This window comes from Oryctolagus cuniculus, chromosome 7, assembly GCF_964237555.1.
Source record: "Oryctolagus cuniculus chromosome 7, mOryCun1.1, whole genome shotgun sequence".
Lineage (NCBI taxonomy): Eukaryota > Metazoa > Chordata > Mammalia > Lagomorpha > Leporidae > Oryctolagus > Oryctolagus cuniculus.
Genome location: NC_091438.1, coordinates 111,418,947 through 111,431,754, shown reverse-complemented (window position 1 = coordinate 111,431,754; position 12,808 = coordinate 111,418,947). Strand labels below are relative to the sequence as shown.

General features: G+C 44.1%; 1 protein-coding gene across 19 annotated transcripts in view; it reads left to right on the top strand.

Moving 5' to 3' along the window:
* Positions 1-12,808, top strand: part of NFIA (nuclear factor I A) — a 601,241-nt gene that overhangs the window by 559,228 nt on the left and 29,205 nt on the right. For 11 of the 19 annotated variants that reach the window (XM_051857696.2, XM_070078402.1, XM_070078405.1 and 8 more), the window contains one exon: positions 2,390-2,481. The exons of the other annotated variants lie outside the window; for them this stretch is intronic. In XM_051857696.2, the coding sequence (XP_051713656.1) occupies positions 2,390-2,481 (92 nt within the window). The remainder of the gene's footprint in view (positions 1-2,389; positions 2,482-12,808) is intronic. 19 annotated transcript variants of the gene reach the window in all.

Here is a 12,808-nt window from a genome sequence, read left to right as displayed (position 1 = left end):
AGCTTCAGCTGGCTCACAGCCACTGTGAACATTTAAGAAGTAAACCAGTAGATGGGAGTGTTCTATCTCTGTCTCCGCCTCTCAAATTAAAAACTCTCCATCTCTCAAATTAAAATATATATATGCATGTATAAGAAATGCTGCTTCATGACTGTGATGAGCAGTAGTCCAAAACATGCCATTCTCCAGTAGCATCAAACCAGGGACTCATGTTTAAACATTTGCCATTGATTGTTTAGTCTTGGTACCTGCACATTCCCTTCATTCTTCCTTGTGCCGTCTATCCTACCTACGTATTCATGTGTGAAGGAGCCTTGTCTTCCTAACTACTAATGGGTTCGTAGCTACCTCCTCATCCCCACATCCTCTGTGTTCTAGGAGCAAGTGAATCCACTACAAGAGAATCAAAGTCCACCATTTTCCATATATGACTGGCTGTTAATATTTCCTACAGCAGATCAAAGTAAAGCCAGAGGCTGAATGAAATATGAAATAGAAAATATGCTATTGTACTTCAAAAAAATTAAGTGCCTCCCACTCCCATGAGTGCAAGGAACATGTAGAATGGCTCAATGCAGAGATGTTTCTCAAATCTGTTCAAATTAGTTTGACATAGGATGGGCCAAGGAGGAAATCAGAGGTCATGTTGCTAAATGGTACGACACATTGAGATCATTTTGCATAAAGTCATTACTGGGTAAATCCTCCTAGAACAAATACTTCTACAGCAGAAATCTCTTAGGAATATATTTCAGAGGTCCCTGCAAGATCACCCTTGTGGTTTGACAATGCCACATGTACATCACTGTGTCCATCCCAGATCTGTTTGATGCCTTAGTCCTTACCAAAGACCACCAACAGCACTCAGGCTAGATTGGTGGAAATTTTACTCCAAGAAATGTTTAACAAAGAAAACACAAACTATGAGCAGTTTCTGTAAAAGAGAAAAATCAAAGTATAAGGAGCACATGATAGCAATAAGAAAAATTGGGCAAGATTTTGGTATTGTTGCCCCATTTATCTGTGTTTTTAAAAGTTGCAAATTCCTTTTTTTGTTCTACCATTTATTTATTTGAAAAGCAGGGTAACAGAGACAGCGAGACAGCGAGACAGAGAGAGAGGTCTTCTGTCTGCTGCTTCACTCTGCAAATGCCCACAATACCTAGAGCTGAGCAAAGCTGAAGTCAGGAGTCAGGAACTATATCCAGGTCTGCCACATGGGTGGCAGGGACTCAAGTGTTTGAGCCATCAGCTGGTACTTCCCCAGCACATTGGCTGGAAGCTGGATCAGAAACACAGAGTAGCCTGGACTGGAACCAACCACACCAGTGTGGAATGGGTGCATCCCAAGAGGTGGCTTAAGCTGCTGTGCCGTAACACTCCCTCCCTTTGTCTTTTCCATGGTGTCTGCCTGGGTCCAGTCCAGGAACTTAGGCTTCTTAAAATTACTGTTGAAAATTTTGAAATGATTTTAGTAGTCGAAAGGCTCTAGTACAAAGAAAGAATGGGAAGAAATATTTGGGTCTTGTGGCAACGACATGATTTGCAGGAGGACAGAAGCCAAAAGGTACCTTTGGGTTTATGAGCCAACAAAACGCCACCACCACTGAATTTTTCCTTGCTCTAGTGAAGCTCTCAACTATAAACATAAAAACCAACAACCAAAGTACGGTGGAAAGGACAGTAAACTCAAGTGTGACACCTAAGGCCCAGTGTGAAATCTTGGTTTACACCGGGCCTCGAACGTTGTGACTGAACAGAAGGCTTTAGGATGGGAAGATTGCAAATGTTTGTATTTTACGCACATTTTGTGCACCGAGAAGATTCTGGACTCTCTAGTGGGCCTGCTCTAAATGGATTTCCACCTCCCTCCTGGAGAACCCATTAACTCTACCTATAAAGCCTCCCGAGCCATCTCGAGCTGTAGGGGCCCAGAACCGGCTCGTGGTTTTCAGGAGTGTAACGGTGTGAAAAGCAAGGTTGTAAAATGAACTGCTTTCCTCCACTTCCTAGCTAATTTCTTTCTCCCGTGCTCTAAAGACTAGAACATCTCTTTCTGACCCCAGAGCTCGTGTTTAACATGGCAGGTATACTTTGCAAACGTCCTGCATGTTCTAATTTGTATGAGAGGAGAAAACCCATCAGAGCACCAGTTTGACTTGGTTTTATTCCAGCAGTCATTGGAAGCCAACACCCGCCCTGCCCCCACCCCCGCACCTCTTTCGGGCTGTCTGAAATGCCCTCCCCAGCCAGATCCCTCCGCTAGCTACAGTGTTTGCACATTTCCGTGTTAATCAGCTGCGTAGGCTCAGAGACTGTGTGTTTTGGTGTTGTTTGTGTGTGCAATCTCGTGCCGCTTCCTGAACGCATGTGTCCCTTCCCTTCACAGCCTACTCGACACCCAGCACCTCCCCCGCAAACCGATTCGTCAGTGTTGGACCACGGGATCCAAGCTTTGTAAATATCCCTCAACAGACACAGGTGGGCCGCTCTCATCTTTTCTGTATGTGGTGCAGCTTGTTTTATTCATCAGGTGCATTTGAACTTGTCTTTGGGCACATCAGGCCGCCTCTCCCAGCCCCTCTCAGTCCCTTTCCTCCTGACCCCACCCCACCCTCCAGCCCTTCAGCCACATTTCTGTGTGTTCTCAGAAAGCGGAGAAAACGTTGCCTGCATTTATTTGCTTCTTGTCTGGAAGGAGTGGAAGAGGAGAACTGCTTTTAGAATGGCAAGAAAAGGTCCCCAGTGCACTTCTAGAATCCGCAGCGACAGACCCTGAAAAGAAGTATCTGGCTCGTGGTGATGTCAGAGGGCATGCCGGGAGTGGGGAGACCATCCACTCCCCCTGTGCTTATTAGACGATCCCCAGGGACCTGGCAAGCTTTCTAAAAGAAAGAAGGGGGGAAAGGGGCTTATGGGCCCTGTTAGTTGCTGCTGTTGGTCCAGAAATAGAGGGTGTTTGTTAGTGGGGACTACGGCGCCTGGGGAAGCAAGGTGGAGGGAGGGAGGAGTGTGTGGCTGTAGTGTGGCTTTGGAGGCAGGTGGTTGAGGGAAGAGCCTGCTGGGACATCTGCAGCTTGTCTGTCAATAGCCGGTTCTGTATTTTGTACTAGAATGGGTGAAGGAGAAAAGGTCTCATGAAAAGTTTTGGACTGGCTGCTGTGCGTTGAGAACCAGTGAAAGACTTTGGGGCTTCAAAGGTAGCATATGTGGAGGTATTTGGATGTTTCGGAAGTAGAATTGGATTCAAATGCTGAAAGAGACTGCTGTCCGAATTCCTAATTAGGACATGACCGTGTATGATCGTCATTGACACAAGCAAAGTATGTTCTCCACAAGGCTCTCAGTGCAGTGTTTGAAAGAATTCTCTGAGCAATTTTGCGCAGATGCCTGGGTGTGCAATCTGCAGGCGCCTGATTTATAACTGTTCATCTGTTTGTAAACTATGGCCAGGTGCTTAGAAGCAGCCTACATTTGCCTTCCTGGGTCCATTTGCTCCCTCCCTTTAGTTTATTGCGATGTCGACAGCACAGGTTACACTGCAGTGGGTCTGAGGCCTTCCTCACACGGAAGCAGGGTCACAGAAAGTACAGCACCAGCACCAGCCAGCTGGGAGGAGTGGGGAGCCGAACAGGGAGGGAGAAGGTTAACTCTTGCATTTCCCACGTTGGAGGGTTCTTCTTAAACTGGCTTCCCCCGGGCATCTGGGAAGAAACTCCCGTGGAGACCTCCTCCTGTGAAATCCTTGCCGCGGTTTATTCTCCTGTACCTGCAGATACTCCGGTCCTTTCCCGATGAATCTCAAGTTACATAACTGCCTCAAGATTATTAAAATAAGAGAACACAATGAAATGTCACGCTTTTGGCTTCTGTGCTCTAGCTCCACACAAGAGGGAGGCCGGGGGGCTGGTAGGGTTAGGATCACCTTCCTTTAAGGCCCTGGTCCACACACCCCAGAAGAAAGCAGCTTGGAAATGTCTGTTTGCGTTGTACCTAGGACTTCCCAGGAAGCTGCGAGCCACAGCCCCGAAGTCGTGCCTTGTGTTCCATTCAGTTTATTTCTCTATAATCAAAACATATAATATTCCGATATGGCTTTGTCTCACAAACGCCTTATGTAACCCAGAAAATGAGTCTTCATGATGCTGACCACAAAAATTCAATTCTTAAAAGTCCAGATTTTCCACGCATCTGCATGAATGATGTCATGTAGGTCCAATACTGGCATCTGGAACTGAATTTTTTTGGTTTCCGTTAAATATTTGGCATTGTGAGGACAATGTAGTGAGTGTTTCTTACCACAGTGACACCTGCCGTATTTGGCCGAAAGGAAACCATTCCCAATTGTTTTATGAGAAACTATGCTAATGGAGTTGTCAGTTTCTTTTTTTAAAGTCATTTCCTGAGGTAAAAGTTATATGCACTAAATATTTTAGTTTTAACACATATATATAAGTGTATGTATATATACTATTTTTAAAGTAACTACTTTCTGGAACCATTAAAAGTGTTAGATATATAAAGACATAGATAATAAGGTTAATGATATTCATGGAAAATAGGCTGCCTTTTAAGGGGACACCAGTTCAGAAGAGCATTTAAAATATGGAATTTTTAAAAACATAATTTGAATTTGACCTGCAGATTAACAATTTCCTAGGAAAGCTTGCATTTTCTGTTGATAGCTTTGTTACAAAGCATGAACTTTGTATTAATTGAATTATAGGAAAAGTTTTTCTGGGAAAACAGAATTTGCTTTCCACCTCTGGAGAAGTAAAAATTAAGGAGCCGTCCACACAGACACTTTAGCTCTCTCAAATGCAGGAGAGGTATCCTGCAGGTATACCCCAAAACAAATGGGAAGTAAAATGCCTTCCTCTCTCCCAAAGCCAGTTTCCAATGGAAACCTCTTTGCATGCCTGAAGCATCATCCCATTGAAGACTAGGTGTGATCTGTGTGTGTACTGCAGGTAGGAGGGGAGCTAATGCTTCGATGTCATAAGTAGGTAGGTGGCTTCCAGTTTATCATAAGACCTCTCTTTCTCTCTCTTTGAAGATTTATTTATTTATTTTGAAAGAGTTAGAGAAGGATAGCCAAAGAGAGAGAGAGAGAGCTTCTATCTGCTTGTTCACTCCCCAGTTGGTCACAATGGCCAGTGCTGGGCCAGGCCGAAGGCAGGAGCTTCATCTAGGTCTCCCATGTGGGTTCAGGGGCCCAAGCACTCGGGCCATCTTCTGCTGCTTTCCTAGGCCATTATTAGCAGGGACCTGGATCAGAAACGGAGCAGCAGGGACACAAACTAGCTCCTATATGGGATGCTGGCGTATCAGGCTGTGGCTTTACCCACTATGCCACAGTGCTGGCCCCCACGGAGTTTTTTTTAATGGATATAGATTTACAGTTTTGCAAGATGAAAAAATAGATGGAGATAAGCGATGGTGATGATTGCACAACAAGATAAATATACTGAATACCACTGAACTGTACATTTACAAATGGTTAAGATGATAAATTTTATGTTTTGTGTATTTTATCACCATTTTAAGAATATAAGAGTAGAACTGGCATTGTGGTGCAGTGGGTTGAACTGCCTGCAACACCAGCATCCCGTATGAGCTCTGATCCAGCACCCTGCTAATGTAGCTGGGAAAGCAGCAGAGGATGGACCAAGTCCCTTGGACCCATGCCACACAGATGGGAGACTGGGAAGAAGCTCCTGGCTCCTGGCCTCAGCCTGGCCTAGCCCTGGCTATTGTGGCCATTTGGATAGTATATGGCAAATAACAGTGGATTGCAGATATCTCTCTCTCTGTCTCTCCCCTCTCTCTGTCTCTGTAGGTCTGACTTTAAAATAAATAAATAAATCTTTAAAAATAAAAAGAATGTAGGGGCGGGCATTTGGTGCAACATTTAAGACACTGCTTGGGATGCCCACATCCTGTACCTGAGTGCCTGGGTTCAAGTCCTGGCTCTGCTTTGAATTTCAGCTTCCTGCTAATATGAACCCTGGGAGGCAACAGGTAATAGCTCAAGTACTTGAGTCACTGACTCCCACTTAGGAAATCTGGGTAGTGTTCCTGGCTCTTGGCTTCCTTCAGCCTGTCCCAGCCATAGCTATTGCAAGCATCTGGGGAGTGAACTGGTGAATGGGAGATATCTCTCTCTCTCTCTCTCTCTCTCTCTCTCTCTCTCATAAATCTTAAAAATAAATAAATAAAATATAATCATAAGATAAATTCTGAAGATGATGTTACCTATTAAAAGTCTAAAATTTTGTAGCACAGCCAGAGTAAGTGAACTGTTTAGTAACCAAGTCCACAGTACTGTGTGCCAACTGCTGAGAAAAGCATCAGTTCTCGTGCCCACCACATAGTGGGCACTCTGTACCAGTAATGAATCAGTATATTTCACAAGTTTGAAAAAGAGTGAGTCTGTCTTATTACAGTCCTAAGACATGTTAATTGTGGAAAATGAAATGAGAAAAATAATAAAAATCACTTGTAGTCCTACTGTTAACATTTCTATATAAATCCATCCACTGTCTCTCTGAATGTAAATATATTGCAAAAGTGAGATCATATTGTATACACTGTTTAGTAACCTGCAGTTTCTTCCCCTCAATAATATATTATGGCCTTCTTTCCATGTAAATTGGAAAAATTGAATATTGGCTTTTATTGCACCGCTTCATCATCCACAGTGATTGGTGGGGAGAGATAACATGGATAATTGAAAGCCATTTTTCCTCTTCCTTCCCTTCCTCTAGAGAATTCCCCACTTCACTAAGGCAGCATTGCCTTCTCTGTGGCCGTGCCTGGAGCTGGTTTTCTTGCAGCCTGCCTTAGAATTGTATATCTCACTCTAGCTTTTGGCTGTGCTCAAACATTCCTGCCAAGTTATCTGTCCTGTCCCTCTGCCTCACTTGTCTGCTGCTCTCATCTGCCTCTCTTTGCCTCCTGCTCCTCCATATTTTGCTTCTACATGGCCAGAAGCAGTGGCCATCCCTTGCAGCCTTCGGGACACATCTATCTGGAGAAGATATGACCACTCCTCCCACCATGACTCTTATTTTTCAGCATTGTCCCATAAGAGTTGATATTAACATATAGACATCTCTGGGGGTATAGTGTGTGTACTTCCCATTGCAAACTATGAATGTGCCCTGCACACCCACTGAATAATGTAATGAAATGATAGAGAACATGCCATTGTTTCAAATAGCAGAAAGCCAAGGGCCATTGTGATTGTGTCCTCTACTTTGATCTGAGGAATTTTTAGAGAAAAAAAAAAGTTAATATTTCATCATCAAGTAGTATATAGAAATACCAGTTCCTACACAGGAGAACTTAGCAAAGAACTTAGTTTGTTTCAGGTTCTAGTTTAATCAGAATATTCAAATGAAAATACTTAACCTGCAGAACTCCAATGAGAACCAATTCTTTAAAATGAAAAGTGAGTGTAAAAATAGTAAAAAGGCATTTCCTCCCTACTGCCCAAGTCTGTCGCTGTTCTACATCAACAGAATTGTGGTAAGTAAAGTGTCATTTAAATCCAAATTACCAGTTGGGCTATTAGAAGAATCACTTAGAATGGCATGGGCCTGATTTTTTGGCAAAATGGCAGAAATGCTTTAACCTTTGCTTAATAAATCATTTAGCTGCCTGAGTCCCAAGTAGTGTGACTGCCCTGGCCTCATGAAATTTGCAGAAATATATGTACAGACCTCTGCACTGTACTGGAAACCAACTGATCTGGGGAAGACCCTGCATAGCTAAAGCACAGGCATGGTATCCCTTGTGCCTTGTCAATGGAACTCATGGCATTGCCTTTGGTGCCTGTGCACAGGAAGTGAAGAAGGTAGAATATGGGGAGCATTTAGATCTGTTGCCATGCGGTGTGTCATGTTCTTGAAGCTGAACTTCCAAAATCAAATCTTAGGTGATCTGCAAAACTTATCTGAAGCTCCTTTTCTTCATGTTGAATTGCTTTGTATCCCCCAACATCTGCAAAATTCAGGGAATCACAACTCTCTTCAAGTTACTCAAAGCCTAGTAGAGGAAACAGACATAAAGATATAATAGTATTGCGAACAACAGCATTGATAATGCAGTGTGAGGCCGGGGCTATAAGCATTGGCCCAGGAGGGTTTCAGACCACAGATCTAGATATAAGAATGTTCCAGAGTGTGGAAGAGCAGAAGAGGTTAGTTTTTCTGACCTTGACTAACTTTGGTTTGATGTTAGGGTTTTGTGTGTTTACTATGCCCACCCCTCACCCCTGGCCAGATAGTAGGTTAAAGTGTTGGCCTGTGCTAGGTGGAGGACATGTTCAATTCTGTCTTCTTTGGACTAAGCAAGTAAAAATTGGAGTCTTCCTGCTGCAGATCAACCAATAACCCTGTCACCCAAGAAATGCCCCCTCCTGGTGTAATGTCCTCACTGGTCACTCCAGGCTCGCTTGAGATTGCATTTCAATGAGTGAAGCTGTTCCCGGCTCTGGCCCACCATATGTGGGAGGTCAGTACCACATAGAAGTTGAGGGATCAGCTGGAGAGTTTCAAAGGCAGGAAGCTTGGATTTATGCAGCCCCACCCCCACCCCATCCCACCTTCTGGTTAGAACTGGATTTGAGCATTTTAGTTGCAAAGCCACCCAGCAGAAAACTCTAAAGATCGGAGAACAGCAGGTGGTATTGTTAGACCCTCGGAGTGAGGATGCTAACACGTCGAGAGGCACACCCCAGAGACTCAGACTCCAGACCAGCTGATGCAAAAGCAAGAGGATTTATTCAGCGTCTGCGCAGATGGGCCTCCTGAACTCGGGAGTCCAGAGAGCGCCCCCAGTACAAGCCACATGGTTTATATACCCGCAGCGACCAATCAAAAGCACTATAGAGTCCATGCACACAGCAGTCCAATCCGCGAGTTGTTCATGTGAAGGGCATGCGTCTTCTATCCAATCAGCTACGCAATCACACGGGAGGCATGCACCTCGTCGCCATTTTGTTCTTTACTTCTTTAGTAGTTCCTTTCCCTGCCAGTGCCATCTTGTTCACCCTGAGGGGGGACGATGTCTTGCTCCCTTTGTTCCCCTTGTGGGAGAGCGGCGTCCCGCTTCCCACACCGTTATTTAAGTATTAGGAGGTATACAAACTGGGTTAGGTCTTAGCACAGCCAGGCACAAGTGTTGCAGCTAGCTAAGCATAGGGTCCTTTATTTTATAGCTGCACCTAATTTTAGCTTTGGGGGAAAAAGTTTAGGGCTGTAATTTTAAACTTTAGTTTTTATTTGGGGCAAAGGTGACTTCTTGTTTTTAATAGTGTTAGCTTAAGTCACTCCATCTTGGTTTGATTTTTAAGGTTCTTCAGTATTTTCAGTTGTTCCTAACCAGGATCTGTGGCTACTCTTGCTGCAGTACTAGAGTCCTCTAAGGTTGGTGCCATTAACTCTGTTTTACAGATGAGAAGCCAGAAGTTTCAGAAGAGTAATTGTGTCCCATGGTAACTGACGTAGCTGAGATTTGAACCCCTCTCTCTCTAAAACTTCTCTCTGCCCCAAATGCAGTACCATCTGCATCCCTCAGTGCTCACTGTGAAAGAACATTTTCTCTGCAAGAGGGTCTGAGATTGACTCATACTCCTGCGTCAAAGAATCAGAAGCTTTGAAGTTCAGCTCCCGGGACTCAGTGGGAATGGTGCTGAAGCTGCTTTTGCTGAAGACCTGCCCCATTTCCTGTTAGTGCCTGTATCTGTAAAACTCAAGTCTGAACTCTGTCTCTCTCGTCCCGCCTGCGAAAGAGATCTCTGTGCATGACGTCCGCAGGAACAGCTAGCTTCTGTCCGGGGAGCAGAACCCCTCCCATTGTGGGCTTTATTTTCAGATCTTGACTGAAGCTCACTTAGAAGCAGTATGTGTGTCTCATTGTTGCTTGTTGGTTTATTTTTTTTCCCCCTTGGTAATTCAATTTTTCTAGCCTGGTTTCTTAACTGTGGAATATTGATAAATATCTCTCACTAAGAGATATGAGTACATATACTCACACACCTCCTGTAGTTCTGAATCTCAAATTGTGACGAAAACTAAGTGCTTAATGCCTCCTAAACATTCAACAAATGATAGCTTTTCATTGCTTAATTGATAACTAACTCATATATTCAAGTTATTTTCTAGAACACAAAGTATTTTCTCAGTTGATCTTAAATGCAACCCTTTAAAGGAGGCAGCGATATTATTGTTTGTGTCCGCACTATACACATTTTTAAATGAAGTTTAAAAAGAGGAAGTGACTTCCTCAGAACCCCTTAACAGCCAAGACACAGACCCTGCCTGCATGAGTCCTATCAGGGTAGGACTTGCACAAGGCTGTCAACAACCATCTAACAAATCAGGACAAAACCCTGTCCCCAGGATCATAGCTGTGTGGATTGTTCCTTTGAGCATCTGCCCTAAAGGTACCTCCAAAGCCTGATTAAATTGAGTGTCTCTGTTCTTCTTTGCCAGAGAGTACTTCAGAAAGTTCGTGGAAAGGGTGCGTTATAAAAACGCTCTGCATAGATTGCGAGTTTTCTTTTTGCACCAAAATTGTCTTCTAATTCCACTTTTCCAAAAGCCCTTTGAAGTACCCTTGCATAGGCAGCACATTTCCCCCTGCTGTGCTGAATTGTGCCCCAAGCAAGAAGACCCGTCCCCAGGGGAGATAACTCAGAGCAGTAGGAACTGGCAGAAGTAAGTGTACCCCAGGAGTCTAAAAGGAAAGGGGCACCTGAGTCAAGGTGCCTGGTCATTTTTTCTCACATGTTCTCAGCTCCCTTAGTAGGGGCTAAGCAACAGCTCTCACAGACGAGCTACTCCTACAGTCCGCCCGCCCTGCCCCCACAGTACTATAGGCAAGAGGGAGTCCTCACAGCTGAGTTCCCCAGCTGCCACACCAGCCTGTAAGCTCTTGACACATTCCCTTCACATCCACTTGCCGGCTGACTCACTGACAGGCTATGCAGGGCTCTGAAAATACAATTTTCAATACACAGAACCTTTGTGTTTCAAGTTGTAATTTGGCCGCGCATCTCCAACATACCCTCAGCCACACCTCACTTTTAGACCGAATGACAGCCATCAGTTCTAGGTAGCGCTCTCCTTTCCTCGCTCAGTGGTTTGATTTTAGCCTTTTTGTCTTGCTCCAAGAAGATTTGGAGAAACTTCTTAGTTGAAGCAAATTGGCATTTGATGAAGGTGACCGTCATGTGGTCCGGCACACAATAGGTGCTTAGTGAAGACGGCACCCCTTCTTGCTTCCTCTTTCTCCAGTGTTAAAACAAGGTCAGTGACAAGAAAAAAGAGGGAGATTTCACAGGAAATGTTGGGATTTCATGGAGGAAGAAGGGAATGAATTAGAAGTCCGGTGTCCACTAAATTAGCCCTTGTGAATGAGGGAAAAAAGAGACAGGAGGTGAAGTGTGGAGAAAGAAGCTGGGAATTGGTGTAGAGAACTTAGAAGGTTCGATGGCAGCCTTGCAGGGAAGTCAGGAAACCTTAGCATCGCCATCCGTATCTTCAGCCCTTCTGTGGCTCTTGATAATGATGCTTCCGATCAGTGGCAGTTTCAGGATATGAAGGGGAATACAACGAGTTCTCAAAGTCTGATTTCTTTGAGGGAGCAGGAGGAAAAGGCATGAACTGTAGAGTAGGATAGAACTATTTTCACATGGCAACCATGCCATTGAAGTGATCACAGGTATGTTGCCCTTTAAATGCAGCTGCTTTATGAAATGTAAGCAGTGTTAGTATCTGCCTCATGGAAGGAACCTAAGTATGGCTTCAGCCAATCACATGCTAAGAACCTGGTAAGTGAATGACTGTTGGTGTTGTTTGAGGTGCTACATGATGACAGCAGGAGCCCATGTTCTTTCTAACACTCTACTCTACCATCCTTGGCATGTTGACCTTTCTTTCTCATGCTTCTTGCCTCTGATTGCAAATTGGCTGCTGCAGCTTTGGATGGCATACATATTTCATACCCCATTTTTCTGTTATTATCAGGGAAAAGGCCCTACTGTAGTCCTACCCTGTGCCCTGTTAACCAAATTCCTATTTAGGTCTCTTTGGCTAAAAGTGGGTCCTATTCTAATCTTTTGCAGCAAAGGATACTGGGAAAGCCAGCACAGGGTTATCTTGATTGGCTGAAATCATAACCCATTACCAGGACTGGTCACATTTTCCTCCCTAAAGAAAATTGTCCCAAAAAAGAAGAGAGCAATGCAAATAATATTTTTGCCAAAATTTGTTTTATAGCTTTGTCAAAATGATGGTTAAGAATGCTGTTCTTCTATAGCTTCAATGATCTGTTATCATTTTAAAATTTACTGTGTATTGGTGAAACAGTCTTCTTTCCATTTGATTATTGTTTATAGCCCTTGCCTGTATTGCCACAGAACTAGGGTCTTTCACTTTTTGCTTGTTGATCTCCTTAGTTAGCAGAATATCAAGCCCTTGATTGTAATGTTAACTAAAGGTATGTTATCTCAAAAACTCAAAACGGAAGGAGGGGCAGCATTGTAGCATAGCAGGTAAAGCTGCCTCTGACACCATTATCCTATATAAGCACCAGTTCTGGCTCCTCCACTTCTGATCCAGTTCCCTGCTAATGACATGGGAAAATCAATGGAAGATGGTCCAAGTGTGTGGGCCAAGAGTGTTAGAATGTTGCCATCTAAGTGGAAGACAAGGAAGAATCACCTGACTCCTGGCTTCACCCTGGCCCAGACCTTGGCCACTGTGGCCATCTTGGGGGTTAGCCAGTGGATGGAAGATCT